The sequence below is a fragment of the Cervus elaphus genome, chromosome 31 (assembly GCF_910594005.1).
Source record: "Cervus elaphus chromosome 31, mCerEla1.1, whole genome shotgun sequence".
Classification (NCBI taxonomy): Eukaryota; Metazoa; Chordata; class Mammalia; order Artiodactyla; family Cervidae; genus Cervus; species Cervus elaphus.
Genome location: NC_057845.1, coordinates 53811023 through 53835470, shown reverse-complemented (window position 1 = coordinate 53835470; position 24448 = coordinate 53811023). Strand labels below are relative to the sequence as shown.

The following is a 24448-nucleotide window of genomic DNA, read 5'->3' as shown; positions in this document are numbered from 1 at the left end:
AGGTATGAATCCATTTACCAACTGGATATCCTACTCCACACAGGTAAACTAATTATGTCAAGTATATACATGCCATAATTTCATGCTTCCTTTTTGATTTTTCAATTCTTCAAATCTTTAATTAAGAAAAGAAGAAATTATACATTTCAGAGATTAAGATTTTAAAGGTATTAACAAGTGATGAACACTAGTATGAAATGTAAATGAAAAGCTGAAATTTTTTGCATTCAAGTCAAAGATTTTTGACAAAATTTGAGAATTTAGCCCCAACACTGCCTCCCCACATCCCTGCCCACATAATCTACATAGTCTCTATACTCCAACAAAACCAGAAGGAAAAAAAAAATTAAGTAAGCCAATGTATAAAAATTTGGTATTTTTAAATATCAAGCTAGTTTACTGAGTGATTGACATAAAGCAACATTATCTTACCATCACTTAAGGAGATGTTCTACTAAATCTAATTATATGTTTAGAAGCAGCAGAAAACAAAGGGACAAACATTCAAATATTTAGCATTAAAGGATTGGTGCACATCTCCCAAAAGAACATATTCCTGTTATCATGGCAGCTTATGAATCCATATACATTGGAAACCACCTCCAAAAACAGAAAAACAGCATTTCTCAGTACAGCCGAAGTATACTATCCATAGAAATATAGAGACACCATATATTTGTCTTATGGAGAAAACTACCAAAAACCAGTTACCAATAACTTTCATTATTTTTTGAAAAATATAAATATTACAGATATTAGATTGAACTAAAGTCCATGTTATCACTGTGTATATAAGTGAATAAAATCTACATAAAAGCTATTCAAACATGTGCCTACTTAATTCACATCTGAGACTGAGGCACTTTTATAGTTTTGAAATTAAATACTATTCTATAGACTAAAATATGTGTTTCTGGCAATTTGCTAAAACCATTTTAAAATGAGTACAGAAATCTATAGTCCCTTATTATACTTATGTTAAAACACCAAATCTTAACAGTTAACTGAAACATCAAAGTTTCATCCCTTTTTCTTCATTTCATTCACCAAAACTTATGTAATCCCCATCAACTGATTCACAGCTTAATATGATACTCTACAAACTTATCTTCCCAAATTTTATTTGGGTGTAAAATACAAAAGTATTCCCATACTACATGTCACTGTATTACCAATTTTCCCCTAAATATGCCCCACTCTCACTTTTCATAAAAAGCCCTTTTTAACACTTATATGTTCAATATGACATCTAAGCCTCTATATCCATCCATATATTTATCTCACTACTTTTTAAAGAAGGTCCTCTATTTGGATCAGGAGGGTCTCCTTAGATTTTCATCCAACAAATTACCAATCCTAACCTACTCTGTGTCAGGTCTTGTTCTAAGTGCTAGGAATGCAAGGGTAACTTTTACAGTCCCTCTCCTCACCATAGAAAACAAAATCCTCAAACAGTGTTGGACAATCCATAAAATTATTTATTTTCCAGTGAAGTATAGACAGAAATGATCACTTATCTAAGAATAAACGAGAGGGAGCCGGCGTTTAATAAAAACCGGCATTGTACTAATGTGGGTCGGCACTGGCAGCCCTGCTAGGTCCACGCATCAGCGGGCACCGGCCGCACAGGGCACCCAGAATATCCCGTGGGGAGTGTGGAGTCGGACAGTCCCGGGTTACAGTAGACAGTCACATCTTCACTTGGTTGTTCCCCTCATCACAGTCTGCATCTTGTGAGAGACATATTATGACATATGGGAGCTCAGCTGAACTAAAACTTTATCTAGATTTAACACAAAACCAAAAATGTAAAGGAGGCATGACATGGGTGCTCTATGTGACAAGTGAACATCTGACTCATAAACCAAGTGAGGGTGTCAGCACGAACCCACGTTATACACTAGTAAGCGTTCACTCTTGGCAAATGTCATTCCTGCAAAGAACTGACAGATGAACACCAATAACACAGGCACAAATAATAAAACAGAATCCTCCAAAATGGCAATGCAAATATCTTACTCCTAACACCTAAACTGCATGTTACATTATGAAATAAAACCATGGAAACCTAATTAGATGTGACAAATCAAGCCCCCTCAGATAAACTAATTAGAAACCAAATAAAATATACATTTAGATTCACTCCTCTCTAACAACAAACCTCACCCTAAACCCATACTGTGCTGAAACAGCTAATGTGAGGGTGATTAGCATTGACAATGGAAAACCAAACACCATGAACAGGAAGACTAGCGCTAAAAACAGTAGTTGGGATGAAAACTGTTAAGGTCCCTAAAAATGTACATCTTTCATTTGAATCTACTTGTTTCTGAGAGGTAACTGAGCTTTCATATATAAAAACCAGTGTCAAAATAACTCAACATGGACTTAAAACTCAATCACTGAATCAAAAAGTGTAAAACCAAGGTGAAAAAACAAATGAAGCACATTCAATCATACAGCTTTTCTCAAAAATGTTTTAGTGAGGAAAAAAGTTAACTTTCAAAATGAGGTACTATTATATTATTTACTCAAAGATTCCTCTTTTAGTGAAAATAATTAATCTTTTAAAAATGTTAATCAAATTTAAAAATTTTCACTTTTGAGTATTTTATAATGCATATAGCAAACTTCTATGGTAGCACACACATAATTTAAACTCTACATATGAGGAGTACATATGAATTCTTAACTGATACGTATAGTCTTTTCAGTTGAAGACCACTGATCTAGAGAAGACAGATAATAACTAGAATAATGTAATATTATAGTAGAGGAGATGTAAGTTGATAAAAAAAAGAATTATAAAGAGCAGTTATTAACTCTGAAGGGAAAAGTTTCATTAAGCTATCATTTGAACTGGACCTTGAATACAGACTGACTTTCCAGTATGGCAAAAGGAGGAAACGGAATTTCAGGTCAAGGGAGCAGCATGAACATAGTTACTAAGACATCAAAGTACATGGTATGGTAAAAAACAGAATTAATAGATCTAGATGTTATGTAGGTTCCCTGTCAGTAAGTCTAGGCTTTGAGCATCAAATTGTTGCTAATATTGTGCAAGAAAACCAGGTACTATGTGCCTGATAGAGGAACAAACCACCACTTAAGAAGTAATCTTGCTCCCAAAAATTAAACATTAATCTTGTCAAGGCTCTAGATCTCTCAGGAGATGCAAGCAAGAGGTGCAAGCAACTGGCACAATCCAAACTGGAAAACTGCAGGACAAATGAAGCTATTTCTTCCCAAGAAATTGCATGGGAGAAGTGTGGGAGTGGGAAACAGCACATAAAGAACACACAGATTAAAAGGCATTTCAACCAACCAGTATATGGATCATATTTGGTTACTAGCTAAAACTGCAAAAAGAGATGATTAGAAATTTGAACAGTAACTGGATACTTGATAATAGGAATGATTCATTTCGGTAGAGTAATGAATCTATGATTACTTTTTCTAAATGTTCCTTATCCTTCAAGTTACAGACTGACATACTTAACAGATGAACTAACAATAATGGCAGGAGGGATCATGCAGACAGGAGTTTAAATGAAACAAGACTGACCATGAATGGACAATAACTGAAGCAGGGACATGAACACTCACTTCATTATTCTGTCTTACTTGTGCATATTTTTAAATAATTTTTTTAAAAAGTCAAAGCCTCTAGGTTTTGTTACCTCTAACTTTTAGATCAAACTGTCCCTTCAACACGAGGTTTTTCCTGAGATATTTCTCATAACTGAGACTGTGAAAATTAGGGTATCATGTCCATGTAGAAATAATATGCATGAACAGGAATGAGGTCTTGAATTAGTCTCAAGTTTTGAGAATAACTTACACTGTACTAAACTTTCACTAGGTTTCATCCACAGTGCCCAGCCAGAATAAACAGCCAGTTGGTTGGCCAAAAAGTTCATTCTCGTTTTTTCTGTAACATCTTATGGAAAAATATAAACGAACTCTGTGGCCAACCCAAGGCAACTGAAATAAAACATCACAAAACTGAATCGTTTTATCCTTCAACATCGAAATGAACATGATATTATCAAGGTTCAAGAAAAGAAATGACCCCAAACGTAGGTATACAGCAAAAGCTTTTGTAAGCAATTCTTGGTTTTAAGCTCCTGATGGAAATCTATCACAACTCAATTCAAAGTAGATACACTTTTTTAAAAAACAGTGCTTATTGGAAGATAACAGAAGAAAACAAATGCATTAATAGAAACAATCTAAAAACAAAAGTTGGTATATTCTGTACACACTCAATGATTCTTTTGTGCATGAATTTTTATTGGTATAATAAGAATGAAATCAAACTTAATCCAGTCTTTATTAGTATAATAAGAATGAAATCAAACTTAATCCAGTCAAATTGTACATATTCGGGGGGAAAAAAAAACTGTGCTGCTTGCTCTAAAACAGTTTCAAGTTTAGAGGAAAAGTGTATCATAATTTTATTTTAGTTTAAATATTTTAGGCTTTCAAGTTTTTAATTTTTATTTTATTTTGTTGTCTACACCATGCAGCATGTGAGGGCATGTCGACCTTGGTCTCTGACCAAGGACTGAACTCAAGCCCTCTGAAGTGGAAGCACAAAGTCTAAACCACTGGCTTGCCAGGGATCCCTGTACTATAATTTTTAAGGTCAGAATAAGGAGAAGAATAAGAATCAATGTTATTCCTACTTGAAGCAGCTCATAAGCTGTAAGGTAAAAACACTAAATGCCAACTTAAAAAATATCTTATGGAATTTGTTAATTCCAAACTGAAAATTAATATATAAAAAACTGATGTCAAAGTCACAGCAAAACATTTAAAACATTTTAACTGCTAGGGCTAAAGAGATAAGACAATTTATGACTGTGGGGACTGTTACTGATTATATGTATATATGAAATAGGAATTCTATGATTAATTAAAAGTAAATTTTATAATGGTTAACATACCCAAACAGTTCCTCAAATTTTATTTAACTGTATCCTTAACCTGGTATGGTTTTGTTTGGAAAGAGAAATTAAATCTGTTTCTAATTCCACAAAACATCATTAATTAAAGGGAACTAGATTACAGAGACACACACACACGCAAACACTCTCTCTCTCTCTCTGGGGACAAAGAAGGTAATCCATAACCATACACTTGTTACAGAAATATGCCTCTAAAGAATTTTTTTAAAAAACTTTTATTTAAAGATTTGTTGCGCAGCTATTGGGGCTACCACCGGATAAGTAACTTGATTAAAAAAAAATCCCTGGTACAAATCAAAATTAAATATATCCCAACATACCAAAAATCTGAGAAAGGAGCTTTTTATCGATGATACATCAACAAGTAAATAAGAAAAACAATTCAATCTGTAAATAATTCCTGTTAAAAAATCAATATGGGTACCATTTCTTTCTTATACTTTACATTGATTACTTCCACACATTAATAACTTCTTGTTCATACTTTTGTTTTTAGCAGTATTTACCAAAAGCAAAATCAAACTCAAAATAGATGTTTTCACATCTAATATTGCTACATTTCTCTCAATTTTTGCACGTATACATTATATTTCCTACAGCCTCTTGTGCTAAACATTCAGCCAGGGATACCATTATAAAACTTTCCTATTTATGGCTATCAGAAGCAATACTACTACTGAAAAAGCTTAACGATTTCTTTAATGTTAGACTTATCAAATGGAAACCTTTCAGGCACATGGTAAAATACTAAATCTTTCAACTATAAAGTACTTCTCAAATATCACTTTTAAAGTTAACCCCTATCCTATTAGTTTCAAGACATTTCAATAAAAATGGAAAAAAAGGGGAAAAGAGTTGAATTAATCTCCACTGTACAAGTATTTTAACCAGTGTGAAAGAAAACTCTAAAGCGAATACAAAAATGAAAAACCAGCCCAAATACAAAGGTAATAAATATAAACATGGCCAAAATATAGTAAAACTATTCTGCCATCTTTTCCAAGAAGAGAGTAGGAGTTCAACTCATCAGTCAGCTGTGTACATTACTGATATTCAAAATTAATTTAACAAAATGTTTATTAATATGACTATGTTTACAAACAAGTCTCTATGTACAGTAAACATACATAAAGTTCTAATAAACAACAGTGCAATGCTTCAGAAAGTCTTAAGCATTAGTAGCAAATTCTTAAAATTCTGAAGTCTTTTAGCTTGCCAAATGCTTTGGATTAAGGATACAGAATATATCAAATACTCACTTGCAGTTTTCCATGTCACCCTCTACTGCCAAAAACAAAACAAACCAGCAAAAACTAAACAAACAAAAAGCCCTAACCACACAATGACCACAACTGAAAAGGAAATTCACGATCACTAAGCAGATATTTATACTTTTAAAACACAGCTCCTGAAACACTGCTGACTTCCTTCAGATCAGACTCAGAGAGAGATTCATACGATGTTCTAAATGGGGTTACCCTTCTCAAATTCATACAACACTTCAGACCACTGTTCCAAAGATGAGGTTCTGATCCAAAAAGGCACAAGTTTACATCTTCCAAAGGAAAAAAGCTTCAGACTCACTTTCTATGGCCATATTATTACTAACATTTAAATTAAAAGTCACTTCAATCGTAAGAGTATTATCAAGAAAGTTTTTCTTCCAATGATTTGGATTAAAGAGTCTTAATATTTGCAGTGGTAAACTATATTTAAAACAAATATTTTCAACAGGACATCAGTGAATTTTACCTAATTGTACCCTTAATCAATACTTTACTATACTGAGCATTTGAGGGAGAGAAAGAAAATAGATTTCAAACTTCCACAAAATACTGCTAGTTAAAATAAACTAAGTTATAATCATTGAGATTAAAGCCTTCACTACTTGCAAAATTCTATGAACATGTTAGAACTTTGCCTTAAAAAAATATCTTTTTTTAGATCTGATGAGGATTGAGAAGGGGTAGGTTGAGAAGGCAAAAAAAAAAAAAAGTAACTACTTTGTCTTTATTAACAAAATAAGTCAATTTAGGGTTCTCCTACTAACTTCTATTTCAATTCCATGGCAAAACACCTAAAGGCAATTCTACAGTCCTTTTTTCAAATGAATAATCAACAGGAAAAATATGTTCTACGGGTTACAAAATAGTTGTCATTATTATAGTTGTATAGAATCCCACTGCAGAAGCAGCTTAATTACCTCACAAAGAAGATCCACATTTGAAGATTTAGGAAAGATTTCTTTTGCAAAAGATGCATGATTTTTGGAAAGAATAAACTTAATTATGTAAAAATCAAAACAAAAAACCTCATGATGTTTCCAGTTTTAATTGGAAAAACAAAAATCTTGAAACACATACAAACATTTAGGAGAAAAGAGGGGATGGTTTGACAACATCCATCAGCAAGTGTTAGTGACAGGTTCTATAACTAAGATTTTTTTCTTGTTAAATCTCAAATTTCCAAGTTTATTCTACTTTTTCCTATATATATTTACCCGTTTGAACAACATCAATAATAAATGACTAAAACAAGATGGTCTACCACATTCTTTGCACAGATTCTTATCTGAAACATCTGTCTTATGTTTTAAAAAATGGTACTCCAATGCTTGTTTGCTTGTTTACATGGTTTTCCATATAGTGAAATGCCCTCTCTACACTCTATTAAACTATGTACCATCTTCTCATTATTATTATTTAGCACATAAAGCATTAAAACAAACTACCACTTCATGTACCAACGTTCGCATGACAATATAAGCATTGTCCTCCAGAGATGAAAAAAAATTGTAATAATTATCATGTTTAAAAGGCATGTTTTTATTACTTTTAAATGTATTTTGGACAAAAATATTGATCAGCTAATTATGCTCTTCCACACATCATGTTCACTGAGTTTACTACCACAGTTTTTAGTGCAACAAAATACCTTTGAAAAGCCACTCTACAGTAATTATGGCAAGGCTCATTAAAATGCAGAGGTAAAGATTCCATTTGTATAGAAACATAGAAAACAATGTTTGAAAAGAAAAGGTGTTTCATCAAGCTGAATTTTTTGTATACTAAAAATATATATAAACATTTCTTGAATTAGTTTTATAGTCAATTTAGATGTAATATCATTTAGTGGTGATAAATTTTGAGAGGTATATGTTCAACAAACATTATACTTGAGATTATATAGTCTTAAGTAAACATTTAATACACAATGCCAAGGTAGTTTCCTTTTTTTTTGTTCCTTTAAATTTTTGTACCAAAAAGTCATACATTTAATGTTGACATTTCTTCTTACCTGTGTGCCTCAGACCAATAAAGTACTCTGCATTAAAATTTAAATCTTGAGACAGTAGTATAGCATTGAAAAAAAATTGTAAAGCAGCTCAGATACATTGAACCCAGATTTTACATTTCCATTTGTCAAATCAGAATATAAAAAGTAAGCTTGAAAATCAAGTTGAAAAAGCTTATTCTTCCCCCAAGAAAAAGTATGAACAATCTGAAAATGATCAACTAGTATGAATGAAACATTGTACATTAAGTCATATTTAGTGGTTGCTAAACATACCACTCCCTCCTGGAAATTACGGAACCATCTACATGTGAAACTAAGTCATCTTCATTTTCGTCATACGGTTCATCACTGACGAACTTCATTCCCATTTTTAGATCTTCGTAATAATCCATTGGTCTTTCAAACCTATTGAGATTTTCTACATTGTTCCACTGCGTTTTTTCAGGCTCTTCTAAATAGTCTTTCCGTATTAGATTGTTCACTGGATTTTTGTTTTCTTTTTTTACACTGTCTGGGTAAGAATCAAGCTCATCTTGCTGAAGAACATCTATTTGTGATTCTTTTTGCATATCTGATGGTGGAATGTAGTTCTTGGCAAAGTAGTCTCCACGAAACGTCCGTCTTCTCCTATAGCAGAATATTCCAGCCAAAACGCTTACAAGGACTATGAAGAGAGCCCCACCCACTACACTAGCAATGATGGTGCCGATCGTGTCATCCTTAATTGTTGCCAGAGTTGACAATGGGAAGGGCAATTTTTTTGGTTCTGTTGCTAGATCCTTGAAGTCAGCAGTTGAGGGATGCCACTGAATTGTAGGCTGAAGGGTGGTAGTAGTAGGAGGATCTAATGGAAAAAGTAAAGATAGACAAGACACAGAAAGGCAAAGAATGTCAATGCAGGCTGATTCAGCAGCAAGCTGAAAAGACAGCACAGTTAATGAAAATATATTCATAGTAACAATAGTTTTTCATTCTTAATTTAAGATCAGAGGGTAGTGATACTTCTATATATATATTTTTTAAATAACAAAATTGACACTAAGTCAGTTACCAATCACATAAGGGAAGTGAAAAATTATGCATGGTGTAAATCCTAAATTTTCTATTCCAAGTTTAAGCACAATATTGTACTCTAAGAAAAGTATTTTTTAAAATAAAGAGTATTATTTAAATGTTATATATATACTATACAGCTGGCTTAAGAATTATCATTATCAAAAAATTAAATCAAATCATTCAAATGTACATTTTCTTAGCCAGTACAGTAGCATAAGGAAATAACAGAATGATAAAGTAAAAGAATGAAAAAAATTCAAGTGTGTTTTCTTAATATCCATCTTTACCTAATAAAGTTAATCTTTATTAAGAGGTGAACTTATCTTTAAAAGAATGAAAAACTATAGATTGTTAAGTGGCCGTAGTATAAGCTGTTGGCTTAATAATTCTCTCAAAAATATTTTCCTTAAATAAAGAAAATGCTTTAAATTTTAGAAAGCATGTATGTAGTATATTCCATTATTTAGTGATTAAAAAAATAGAAAGTACATATTTATACTATGTTAGCCAATCATGGGCTATTGTCAAATGAGATTGACAAAGAAAAAACATGTTATAAAGTGTTACAAAAATATCATCATCATGTCTATATCCCATGGGTAAGATATCTGAACATTTAGGAAATTTGAGAAATTTCAACCATATCTGCAAAATTCAATGTCACATTGCTTTAGGATGGAGTCTCAAAAAGAGCAGCTAATATTTTAGAGAGAACATTCTAATGATACTTAAATATTAGATGCAAATGACCTTGTGTATTGCCATTAGATTATAGAGTAAATAGCCATTAATATTAAAAAGCAACTAAACATAAATAGTAAAAAATAAAGATTGGTTAATTATCAATTAAGTGGTATTTGCAGATCATGTTACACAAAATTCTAGAGTTTGAAGAAAGGATGAGTTCAAAATTCTTGAATTTCTTCATTGATAAAAAAATGATCCAAATGATAAATCTCCTATAATTATTTTTTAAATGAGTGGTACTGACAGAGCTTTTAAAAAGTGATTGTTAGAAAAATACTAAATCTACATGGGGTAAGTTATTCTAAAATTACAAGCTAAAGAAAAATACTTACTGAAACAGGTTTCATCACGGAATGCCATATGTACAGAATGTGGTAAAAATTTAGCAAGTACAGTATAAAATGTAACAAGGACATTGTAAGTAATTTCCTATGAGTGTAAACCAATATAACAGGCAATCCAGTCAAGTACCTTGAAGTCGAATATTATTTATCATAGTATATGTAAGTGAATCAAAGAAGTTTTAATTTGTGAGAACATAATCACTAGCTGAATAAATTCAATCTTAAAATTGTGGAACAGTAGAATCATTTCCACTATAAAAGCAGTAAAGCCTCATATAATCCAATCCAACCTCACAGAACCAGGATATTAAAAACTAATCATTTATAAGATAACTCATGTATTTTCTGAGGAGGACTAATGGAAAAGTTTTACGTATTCAATGCTGTCTTTATAATGATTACCAAAGAAAAAAGTATTATAATAAACGGGCATCAGCATGTTTAAACAAAAACACAAATTACCTAATTAATGATTTAAAATTCTAAGTTTGTGACAGCTCTTAATGAAATATTTTTTCTCAGAATAGTACACCTGAGTTCTCACCAAACATAAGATACGTAACTGTACATTTTTATGAAGCATTCTTTAAGAAATCACCATTTATTTCTACTTGCGATGTTCTTTATGTAAACACAAATGGATATCTACTGTTTATTTAACTGAGATTTAACAAAACACAGCTTTCAGAAAATCCAACTACAAAAAAAACAGTAACCCCCCCCCAAAAATCTATTTAAAAATCTTAGTCAGTGGTTCTAGAATTTTTTTTTAACCTACCATCTCCTCCTCAACTATTAAAAAAAAAAAAAAACAAAACAAAACAGAACAGCCTCACTGTCAATAAATTCCATGAAAAAGGGACTTTCACTAAACTTTACATTTTGTATCTTAAGCAACAGACAGACATATGATGATTCACATGAGACATTTATTCCTGCTTTCCAATTCTGCTCTACTCCAAGATAATTACGGTGAGAGTCCTATTTGTGAAATGAGGCATCTAACAGCTACTTATTTATCAAGATTTAGAAACCCTTCCCAACAGCATTCTGTATTAATGCAGTTTTTTTAATATTCTTTGCTAAATGTGGTAAATAAATATATAACAAATGTAATAAACTAGTAGATTCTGAGTTCTCCATATCCAACTTCTCAATTTTCCCTTTTCAAACGAATTGAGTCCTGCCAAATAGGAAAATAAATAGTCCAGCAAAACCTCTGTAGCTATAAGCATGTTTTAGCCTAATAATTATTATGTTAAAAATGGAATGAATTGGTTCCTTCTTCTTTCAGACCATATCAATTGTTAAATAAACAAAATCTATAAGCATTAAAATTTAAGGACTGCTAAGTTAAGTGTGCTTAATATGTGTGGATCAAATCAATTTGATTTGAAATTAAAGATCTGCCCAGGAATATACTTTGATTTTTTTAAGGCATGAGGGAACTTAAGTGATACATGAAAATTTGCTTCTCTATTCTCAGAGAAGTAAGAGGGATCAGGAGAAAAAACCCACATCAAAAGCGACTAGGACAACACAATTTCATGCAGTCGGCTAGTATTGGACAGAGTCACTGTACCATGATGAGTAATAACTAAAGTTGTATATTGCAATCTTGGATCCTGAATATACAAAAATTATGCCAATGTGGGAAAATGTATGACAAAATTTCAAATAACTTCTCTCGGAGCTAATAATTCTATTCTGTTCTGGGTTACCATTTAGTCTCCAGTCATATGATATACTCATTTTACAAATATTTAAAAAAAATCAGTAATGAAATTTTAAAATATCAGTTTTATTATTGAGATAAAAATGTTGTCCTGGAGGAAAGCAAGAACATATAACTCACAATGAAAAAAGACTAACTTTCTGATCATTCATTGTGTAAGTTATGGCCTTTTATTGTGATAAAAGTCTACTAGTAGACCTTAATTGCCATTTTGGAAAGGCAATTTATATCTAGGATACTAGATATAACTAAGAAGCTCTTAGAGAAGTTAACTAAACTCAGCATGGTATACTGTATTAAAGACTATGGATAGAAAAGTCAAGTCTAATTCCTGATGACTACTTAAAGAAAACCATCTCATATAATGCCATCTTTTTCTGAAGTATTTAGTGGTAATTGATTTTTCATATTTACTCAAAATGTTGTTTCCATTCTTATAAGACTTGGTAGAAATTGATTTTAAAATGTTTAAAGTTTATCATCAGTGTTACATTAGGACTTTTGCCATGAAAATAAAATTACATAAATGTAGATTCTGAATTTTTTATTCTTTCCTGATTGTTTTCTTCTTAAATGTATTCATGCATGCAACAAAAGTTTACTGAACACTTGTTATGTGTTAAGTATTGCTGCAATTGGTGAGAATATAGTATTGATTAAAGCAGACAAAAATCTTGCCTTCAAGAACATATGTTCCAGTGGGGATAAAAATAGGCACACATATAAATAAAACCAAATATGCAGTCTATCACATGGTAATATGTACCACAGAGAAAAAATAAGGCAGAGAGATGAAAGACAGACAGTAGTAAAGGGGTGAGAAGAGTTTCAATTTTAAATACAGTTGTGAAGGTGATATATGAGCAAACACTTACAGGAAGTGAGGGAAAGAGGTATGAAGATATCTAAAGAGTATTTTCAGCAGTGGAAACAGCAGAGGCAGTGACTCTGAAATGTGCCTATTGTGTTCAAAAACAGCAAATTGGCTGGTATGACTGAAGCCAAGCAAGCAAAGGCTATACAGTAAGAGGTGAGCTCAAAAAGATAATCTAGCACCAGAACATGGACACAGCTCACAAATCACTGTGAACGTCTGGTTTTCATTGTGGGCAAATGGGAAGTCCATGGAAAGTTTGGAGTAGAGGACTGATGTGATCCGGCATGCCCTTTAAAAGGGTTAATCTGGCTGCTCAACTGATGACAGGCTGAAGAGTAGGAATATTAAATAACTGTTCTATAGAGAGGCAAGGGCTGCTGATGGTTTGTGCCAAAGTACTAGCAAAGTAGTAGAGAATTGGTAAGGTTTTGTATATAACATAATGAAAGAGTTCAGACCAATCTGTTGATGGATGGGATGTGGTACGAGGAAAAAAAAAATCAAAATCAAGAATAAGTATCAAGGATTTCATGCCCTGAGCAAGTGTACGATAGAGATACCAATAACTAAAAGACAGACAAAGACTCCTAGAGGAAGAGATTTCATAGCAAAAGGCGTAAGAAAGATGAGGAGCTCAGTTCCGAATGCAAATTATACTTCTACATTCAAGGGGTGGTGTGTGTGCCAAGTCGCTTCCGTCGTATCAGACTCTGCAACCTTATGGACTCTACCCTGCCAGGTTCCTCTGACCATGGGATTTTCCAGGCAAGAACCTGGAATGGGTTGCCGTGTCCTGCTACAGGTGATCTTCCCAATCCAGTGATCGAACCCACATCTCTTAGGTCTCCTGCATTAGCAGGCGGGTTCTTTACCTCTAGTGCCACCATTGAAGCCCCCATAAGGGGTTAATGATCACTAATAGACAGTGGGACACACAAGTAACCAGGATTGGGAAATGGACCCAGAATACCAATGATATAAATTTGGCAAATCACCAATTGATAAGACGCTAAGATTGAGCCTTGATATTTAAATGATTACAAAATTAGAACGCACTGAGCCTAGGATTTATAAGTAATACCCCACACCAAATTCTGTACAACAGAAATAATAAGTATGCAGTCCTTAGGTAACTACATTTTAAATATGGATTTCCTGTGGCTTCATTTTCTTTTTTAACAAAAAACCTCGGAGGGAAGAAAAAGAGACTAATATACTAACAGATTTATATCAAAGCACTGCTACTGGCAAGAAAGACTAGCTAGAGATGCACAAAACTATAATCTGCTTGTGAGATACATGCAAGAAAAACAACTTGTGTGCCTACCAGGGGCCAGGCACTAAGGATACAATAATAAAGCAAGTACAGGCTGTTCAAATATGAGGACAGATGATTACGTAAGCACACAGCTACAAGCTGTGATAAATGCCATGCAAAACAATATGGAGAACTGTTCTTAGATTAAGAGATCACAGCGGACAAAGAACGTGACATTAATGCAAACTTAAAATTTCTCTAAAATCATGCAAAAGAATCTGAAAAAGAATAAATATATGTACACATACAAAACTGAATCACTTTGCTGTACACGTGAAACACTGTAAATTAAGTATAGTTCAATTTTTAAAAATTTATTAGTTTTAGACTGAACAGAGATAAACTCTAAATACCTATTATCAAATTACTATACAAACCTGTACTTCTCAAGGTTCTTGTCCTTTTTCCTCTCATTTTCCATTTGTTAGGAATAAAGATTACTACAGTTTTATAGTCAAGAAGGAGATGCTTAAAATAATCCTTATAAATAAGCATTCCATTGATAATTTATTATTTACAGCCATACCCAGGAAAAATATTTTAGCTCCAACTATGTTTTGTAAAAACCCAAATTAATACTCAAACTGATGAAAACATTCACAGTGAAACAAATGAAATGCATAAGATCTAAGTTCTTAGTGGCTTAGGGACCAACCAGAAAAAACATCTTAAATTTTATTTCATCAGCACATTTTCAGTAGCATGCCCACTTCACCGCTTAGTAACTCAATAAGGCATCATCTCATATTGAGTGACAAAGATATTTAATAAGAAAGGTCATCAAAATGGATATTTTATTTATTAAAGACACTTGCGTGCAGAATAGCTGCCAAAAGCAAACAAAAAATCCACTATTTATTTCTGGTATAAATACAAAAGAATCTAGAAAGGTACAGACTATATGTAATATTATAACTGAAAAATCAGCTATATGCATAGGTCTTAAAATGTATATGAACTTACTGTATAGACATTTTGACAATTTTTAAGTCATGGAAAGCTACTTTATATATGAATTTCAGGTAGAGTTATTTTATCGCACCTCTTTGAGATTATCTGGAGAGCCTCACACGGAGTAGTATGTATCTTCACAAGCACCAATTCCTGCCTCCATCACAGTGTTACTGTTATTCTACGTAACTCATTTTGTGAGTAGATAGTAACTTACCTGAAATATAGATGACCTTTTGATCACTTCTTTGGCCAAGCGAATTGGTCACTTTACAGACATAAACACCAGAATAATTGAAAGTCAGTGGATGGACAAAATGAAGAGTATTGTCTGAAGCCAATAAACCATCAGGCCACTGTCCATCTAACCTAGATTTTAAAAAGCATGAAATTAAATCCTTCAGATTCTATTCACTGACAACTATTTAAGTAAGATATTACACTTTCCAGTTGTTAGAGAAAGAATCAGCATCCTTTAGGTAAAATTCACTATGAAATAAAAGCATGTAAGTTATGAAATTTCATTTTAGTAGAGATGAACCAACAGATAAAGAACACCCATTTAGAACACCGATTCTTTTAAAATATCAATTCATACAAGCGAAGCTAGGCTGACATATTAGAGGGAGTAGGAGAGAAGGAGAGAGGAAAATTATTCATTTTTAAAGAATTATATTCAGAAAACTGGAAAATTAGAAGTATTTAAAAACATACCCATAGTCTTAAAAGAATTAAAACAATTCTCAGTGAATTATGAATCCATACATGATTTATCTACAATTTTCATAGTGAAAGTTATCACTTTATTAGCACATGATAATATTTTAGCACCTTCTGTAACATATTTAAAGAGTAACATTTAACATTGAGCAAATAAATTTATACTGCGCTGTACTCCAAATATGGTTAACTTCTAAAGCACCAACAAGGGTTTTCTTACAAAATAATTTTACTCATAAAGTAGGCATTTGTAACAGTAAAAACCAAGGCCCCTTTGTTATCAGTAATAACTCTTTTAAAATGATTTTTATACTAATTAGGCTAAAAGGTTCTATCTGGTGTACACATTACTCTATAGAGTATAATAGGAATAAAATTTCACTGTAAGAACTCTAAAGCTATTCATTGCAATGTAACTAAATGTATACTGTTTTACATCATTTTTCCATGTTAGGGTATATCCCACATGCAGTGAGGAGGAATCAATTAAGTCTTTATTTTGAAAGTGTTTTTACAGCCCATAAATTATTTTTATTAAGGTAAGAGGATAAAAGTGAAGTAAACCCAGGTACTCAACTAGTAGTATAGTTCGAGTTAAGTAGATTTTCAAAAAGTTCATTCACTCATTCACTCAGTCATCCATTATTTAATTATTAAGAACTGAACCATTTACCACACTCTTCTCTGCTAGTGCTGCTGAAATGCACAAGTAAGGAAGATGTGCTCCCTGTTTTCAGTGGCCTGAGCACACGAGCAGACCAACTAATTACAAAGGGAGTGAGAACAAGAGCACTGAACAGGCACAGAGAAAGGAATCAGCACTAGAGACAGGATTCTGTTCTGGGATCCAAACCACCAATAAAACCTTCTAGAGCTGCTATGACTTAATTTAGCATTGAAGGGTAAAGGTAATACTCTTAAATTACTTAAAAAACAAAAACTTCATATCTTCTTCTTAAGAGGACTTTGGAAAGAACACTTTTACAAACATCAGCTTTCAAAAGGTGAACTCTTTTTCTAGAAGTACAAGAATGAATATGAAGTCTATGTATCTTACCAATTAGCTCTGTACTTTGGGCCCTAAATTCTAATCCCTTTAACTCTGAGAAATATAAAAATGGCTTATAATCCTTTAAAGGTGTTTATTCAAATAAGCTAGAAAAATATAAATGCCATATTAAACTCACAACAAAGGACACGCTAAACACCTTACAGGCTCTATACCTACAGTACATGGTTTAGACTCATCAGCTTTACTCTCACAAAAACTCTATGGAGCACTATTATCAATGAGGAAACAAAGGCTTAGAAAGGCTAAATGATTTATTCAAAAGACTGCTCCAAGTACAGACACCAGAATGAGAACTCAGAAGTGTATGACTTTCAGATATACCCTATCACACATCTTAACCAATGCCTGCTTCCCACTTTGAAGAAAATGTAAATGGAAGGCCTTCACTACTTTAAAACTTTATCTTTGCTTAAAGACAACAGGTTAACCAAACATTCTTTCTCTGATCCCACAAAACACCATCTAAAACAGGAGCAAAGGAATGAAGAACTACTAAAGACCAACAAGGAGAAAGAGAAAAGGAGGCAGAACTCACCACACAAGAAGTGTCAACAAACTTTAACAAATCAGAAAACAGACAGGGAAAACAATATATGCATGAGGCCAGTGTTCCCCAGACAGAAGACAGACAAAAAAGACAGAAGTAATTCTGTCTCCAGGAGACATATCTTGTATGCCTTGAAACAGTTTTGGTGGTCACAGCTGAGAGTAGGGAAAGTGTATGCTACTGACTCTAGAGAAGCAAGGCCAGGGATGCTACTAAAATATCCTACAGTTCACAAGACTGCCTCCAACAACAAAGATTTATCGAGCCCAAAATGTCAGCAGTGCCAAGGTTGAAAAGCTCTGCTTTTGGCTGAAGAAGTCCTTGAAGGAGGCACACGAATAAGAAAGCAGCCAACCTGGACCAAAGAAGCCAAAGATCCAAAGTCTGACCCACTGTCCTGCAGAAGGCCAGTAAGGCAGAGGGCTAAAAATAGATTAATTGAAAGTTGAAAAAACAAAACAACGGATTCCACTCAACTCTGCACAGATACCAGGTATTCATGCTTTAGGCAAAATAATGAAGGTTAATTCATGAAAAAAAGAACTCCACTCTTCAATAAGTGGTATCTAAAGCTTCTCCAGGGAAATAACCTCCTCTATAGTAGAATCTACCCATTAAGTACTATAGAGAGTTTCCACTCAGCATTTTAATGCATCACTGTGAAATGAATGGACAACTGAGAAAATCAAGAAATATCTACAAAATAAAAGACCAAACAACAACAACAAAAGAACCTGAAAGAAAAAAGAAACAGTAAGTAGGAAACAGAAAAGCTCTGCCAAGGAAGTAACGCTAGTATCCCAATTCAGAAACAAGAAGACACACCCATAAAAGACGAAAAGGATGCTATGAAAAAGAACAAAGAACAAGAAAACACTCTCAGAAACACTGAAAATATCTCAAAAGAAAATTTTCAATCAATGGTGGGGAAAAAATCAAAGAAATCTTGGGAGAACAACAAAAATTATTTGAAAACTGAAGAAAAAGAATGTTTAGTATACAATAAACAAAGGAGAAAAAAAATAGAGAAAAGAAAAGAGAGAATTCACAGGTTAACAGATAAAATTCTCTAGACTGAAAAGGTGGGGTTGGAGGGAGTGGAAGTTGCAAATACTGAGAAATAAGAATGAAATCTCAGCAGAACAGTCTGAAATTTCACCAATAAAGAGAATTAAGGCTTGTCAGTAAAAACTACACAAGTAAAAAGAAGGAATTATTAACCTCAGGAAAAACAAACAGTTTTAAAAAATAAAACATAATTCTAGTATACTTAGTTCTCAGTAAATAATATTTATCTATTATAGAGAGGCAATGATTACACAATTTAAAGGCTGCTTAATGTCACTGAGATGACAAAGGGCAGGAACATGTATATGGGTATGTTTGTGAAGAGGTAGATATAAAACTAAATTTTCATTTTCATAATAAGTCAACAGTGTTAAAAATTAGTAGTTTAGGAAGTAAGTTTAAGACCTATGATGATAAATGCCAGGAGGAATTACTAAAGTTGCCAAGGTAGCCCCTGAGAAACAGAATTGAGGGGACTGGAAGGCGGGGAGAGGTGAAACAGAAAAACATGCAGAAACCCTTAATTTCCAGCTATTACTGTCATGATATATTACATTGATAAAAACAACTTCAAATATGCACTGAAGAACACTTTTGACTTTTAAATAATTCCTCTTTAGAACTATCAACATTATTACCTGCTCCACACAGATTTGAAGGGTGGTGGATTTGCATCAGCATTACATTTAAGATTAACACCTTTTCTTCCTACGAACCAGTTTCCATCATAGCCTGTTACTGAAACCTCAGGAGCATCTATAAAATAAATGCATTACACAGCAGATTATCTTTTGTTAACAATAGATGCAATATACAGTGATAAAGTGTTAACAACTTTACAGCTTGAGAAGCTGTGTGCTCTCCTCCTCTCACACACACAAGAAGTAAGGAATGCGGTATTCAGTCCCAACTGGCTCAGTGGTGAAGAACCCGCCTGTCAAGCAGGAGACGTGGGTTCCATCACTGGATCGGGAAGATCCCCTGGGGAAGGAAATGGCAACGCACTCCAGTGTTTTTGCCTGGAAAACCTACCTCATGGACAGAGGAGCCCAACAGGAGCTCCATGGAGTTGCAAAGAGTCGCACACGACTCAGCAACTGAACAACAACAAACTCCATAAACTCTGGGTATTTAACTAAACGAACGCATGGGTGGTTGACGATGAGCACCAAACACTATAGACAGCCACACACATGTACAATGTTAGTTATTTTGGACACAATGAAAGAACATTCACCAGCTTACAATCACCAAAAGCAAAATATGAGTCCTATTATGATGCAGAAGTATATGAAAAAGAAAATACAGTAATTTGATAATGAGACATGGCATTTAAGCACAAAGCCACTACATAAAACTGCCCTAAGAGATATCAATTATAAAAAATTATAAAATTCATACATTTAATTAATAAGTGTTATATTACAGTTAATATCATGTTTAAATTAATATTATATTAATATTAAAATAAATTATAATATAACTGATATCATACACTTAATTAATATCCACTGGGCATGAGAGATATGACAAACTTTTTAAGACTATAATTACAACTAAAGTAAATTTTCTGAGGCTCAACTGTTCCAAAACATGAACTTTTATCCATTCAACGCACCTAAAGGTCTTTTAGCATATGTACTATTTAGTTAAGTGAGTAGTTGTCCACATCTAACAGCAATATGAATGTATGCTTTCAGACTGTGAACCCGATACCAGTCACTCACTGAGCCATCATTCATTTAGCTCCTGTTAAGTGACAGGCACTGTTTTAGATATTTAGTGTCGACATGCTGTATTTATAATACCTATATTCTAACAGTAACAGGGAAGATAACATTTTAAAAAATTCAACAAAAATCTGTTATGAGGACTAACAATGAAAAATATAGAATGATAAGACAGAAGGTAAAGAAATGACACTTAAGTTTGGTGCAGAGACCCTCAACCCTTCTGTGAGCTACACAGGTAAACTAGATAAACAGCAGGCCAGACGGGATGTTAGAGAGACCAAGTCAGTCTTCTAACTATGCAGGGAAGCCTGAAGTCAAGGAAGGTTTACAAAAAACAGTGGGGAAAAGTTAAACTTCTTCTACTAAGGTACAAGTACCTTAATGATTTTAAAAGGCCTACCTCATAAATACCAAGAATTAACATTTTTTTCTAACTTAAAATTGGTAATAATTAATGTTGCTGAAAGAACAGTACAGATATCTGTGTGTTTATTTTCAACAGAGGATAAGATAGATATTAAAGTATCCTCAAAGAATACCTCTAAATTTTGAGATATGAATTTTGCATATAAGATTTTATCTCCCCAATCTTTGTTTACATGTTTTTTAGGGCCTAATTAACAACAGCAAGAAAGAATATTTTTAGGTATAGGCCAGTAAGTCTAAGCCGTAATTATAAAGTCTTATATCAGGAGAAATATTTTTATATTTTAAAATTGTGTTTAGGCAAACAAAAAATAATAGTATACATAATCGATGAAAATTTCAGTCATTATTAGACACAGGGAAGAGAAAATACGTATGAGAAAAATATTAATGGACTTATAACTGAATCTAAATTTTATAAGAAAAAAGAAAAATTTAAGAGTATGTACAAGACAGAAAAATGAGGAGAAAAGAAGGTACAGCCAGCCATCTTTATGGGCTCAGCTTCTGTGGACTCAATCAACTGTGCATGAAAAATATTCAGGAAAAAAAAAATTCTAGAAAAGTACAAAAATCAAAACTTGAATTTGCTGCATATCAGCAGTTATTTCCATAGTATTTACATTGAATTTAAAGCTATTTATATAACATTTACATTGTAGTATGTATTATAAGCAATCTACAGATGATTTAAAGAACATAGGAGGATGTGTGTAGGTTATATGCAAATATATGCCATTTTATATAAAGGATTGGAGCATGCCTGGATTTTGGCATAAGCAGGAGTCTGTAACCAACCCTTCATGGATACTGACAAATTACGAGAAGGGACCACTACTAGGACTGTATTTGCACTCAAGAATACAATGGTAATAAAATGCACATAAGACAGCTTCTCAAGTTTAACTCTATAAATGTTGAAAAAGATCCTTATAATTAGTTTTCAAAACAATCATACCAAGTGTAATGAATATGTGTAAATTAAAATTCCATGCATGTCATATCAAAAAAACAAAACAACAAAAAACAGAACATCTCCTTCAAAAACCTATCTAGATTTATGATCTGTGCATGGATGGAAATGACACAAGAACCCAGAGACTTTTCATAATTTTATCTTTAACCTACTTAACTTTCATTATCTTTACTATAAGCTATCTGCATTTCTCTTGCTCAAATTTTAAAATGCTACACCAAGACTATATAAAAAGTGAGAAACTTTATAAACAGGGAAAAGTATATACACATATGTATCAGATACATATGATATCCACACACATATATATATATCTCCACACAAATACACACATAAGAGAGCATCTCTTAAGAAAAAAGCAGCACAGGATGGGCCCACTTTGAACTTTATCTACTATCCCAACGATCACTTTGCTGTTTTACCTTTATGAGGATCTTAGAATGTCATCAACAAAATGTGACTACAAATAATATTGAAAGAAAAAATTTTCCAGCTAATTAAAATGCATCTAGCAAATTAAAGATTCTTACTGAAAATATCATGGGTAGCACTCATAAAAATAAACAACAGCTAAATTAATTGGATTGGAGAAGCAGCTGTTTTTCTCCAAGTACTGAACATTCTGAGGTACAAATTTCCACAATTCACCTAAGTCTAGCCTATTTTTAAGGTCTAAAAAAGACAAGGATAAATAATTTAAAGTGAGACAGCAACTTTAATCATTGCCTTTACAAACTAACAATAATGTTCTGGTTAAATGAAATTTCCATGAAAATATTTTTTTTTAATTAAGAAAAAATGTCAACAAGGAAAATCTACAATATATGGATACTACATATTCAAACTAAATACAATTTGATACAGAATTATGTTAGAGGAATAATATTAAAACACATAATGCTTAAAAAGCAAACATTATCATTTACTTACACTGTATATCTAATATGACGGAATATCGGATGTCCTTTTCCAAGGCTGGATGTTTTACAACGCAAGTAATTCTCCTTCCTTTGGCAAATCTGGTAGGAAAAAGCTTGTATTGGCTGACGATTGTTGCTGTTTCATTTGGAAAAGAGGTTGTGGTGGATTCCATTTCTCCAAGATCACCTTCCCAATCAATATGTGCAACTGGTTTTCCAGTGGCTGCGATACAAATGGCTGCTACTGTTTCATTTCCTCCATCAATTAAAGAATCTGGCCCTTTTATCAGGCTCACAGTAGGTTCAACTGTTTAAATTTTAAAAAATTAGTTACATTTCAATTAAGAGCATATTCACTCCTTCCAAGCCACATCTAGCCACATTTCATAAACTTAGGGACAACTGAATGTAAAATACACACACACAATGCCAACACCAAATGGATTCTTAGAACCAGAGAAGATTGAGTCAGGCCAAACTAGAAGCAAGACTTCATATAACCATCACAAAGATGGTTCCCCTGCCCTGATAGAGACACACCTTTTTTTATAGGGACAAATGAGTTTCTTCCGAAGTTAACATATAAAAAAAATCTGCAAATTTGACCATAATTTCCATTAGGAGATTAAAGGTACTATTATTCTGAAATGGAAAATAAAAACGCAGTTTTAATATATAATCCTTCAAGTTGTGCCAAAAATGTTTATATTTAAATTACAACTGTTAAAATATAGTGTCATTAACAGTTATGCTTACTGAAACGTACTTGCTACCTACCTTTATCTGATATAAGGCAGACCCTCAGCAGGAGAAGGAGCCTTAGCGTCAGACCCTTTTACTCTGCCCTCCACACGTGTGCTAGCAGTCTCTTCAGATTAAATCTCATGTGCTCCTTTCTGTATAAACCCCTTAGTACTCACTTTGTGTCTTTGGCTCCAGCCTGTAGTTTACTGTGTCCATTAAGTTTTTAATCTAAAAGACTTTTTTCATTTCCAAAATTTTTAATTGGTTCATTTTTAAAATATATTTTTGTCTCAATTTTCTGTTCCTGAGATTTATTCATGTAGGATCATTTAGCCTTCAATTATTATTTTACAATTCTTTGTTTTACTTTTAGATCATTTAGATTTGCATACAATTGTTTAAATTATAACTACTTAACTACTTATGTACTTAACTACTGTATGGTTAACTATTTATGGTTAGTCTTAACTACTGTATGGTTCATTTACTGTTGAATATTGGTGGTTTCCTCTTTGGAAAAAAATGATTTTTTAAAAGACATTTTCACTCATGTGTCTTGGTATACGTGTAAAAAAAGTCTCTCTAGTTTTCCTCTTGCTTCTATGTTTATTTCCAACTTTGCCAAGCAAGCCCAAAAAGCTTTCCAAAGCACCAACTTACTCTCAGCCTTAGCACTCCGGTTGGTCCCAACACACCCACCGCAGTTCACACTGTCAGACTTCTCCGTGTCTGACAAGCCTGTAAGTGTGTACCAGCATATAATAGAGGCCCTGATTTTAGTTTCTCAGATTATAAATGACATTAAGAATCTTTCATGAGCCATCTGGGGTTTTTCTGAAAATACCTATTAAAGTCCATTTTTTTTTCTTACTGATTGGAGAGAGTCCATTTCTGATTATATGTGCAATATCTTCTACCATTTAGGGCTTCTCTCTTTATAGTATGTT

At 32.9% G+C, this 24448-nt stretch overlaps 1 protein-coding gene across 5 annotated transcripts in view; it reads right to left on the bottom strand.

The window, feature by feature from the left end:
• NECTIN3 (nectin cell adhesion molecule 3) overlaps positions 1-24448 on the bottom strand; it is a 133388-nt gene that overhangs the window by 61909 nt on the left and 47031 nt on the right. For 4 of the 5 annotated variants that reach the window (XM_043893132.1, XM_043893134.1, XM_043893135.1 and 1 more), the window contains exons 3-5: positions 22768-23064; positions 19341-19458; positions 15513-15664 (exon numbers count right to left, since the gene is read on the bottom strand). In XM_043893132.1, coding sequence (XP_043749067.1) covers positions 15513-15664; positions 19341-19458; positions 22768-23064 — 567 coding nt within the window. Of the gene's footprint in view, positions 1-6029; positions 9112-15512; positions 15665-19340; positions 19459-22767; positions 23065-24448 lie in introns of those variants that run through there. The other variant, XM_043893130.1, reaches the window with a different exon arrangement.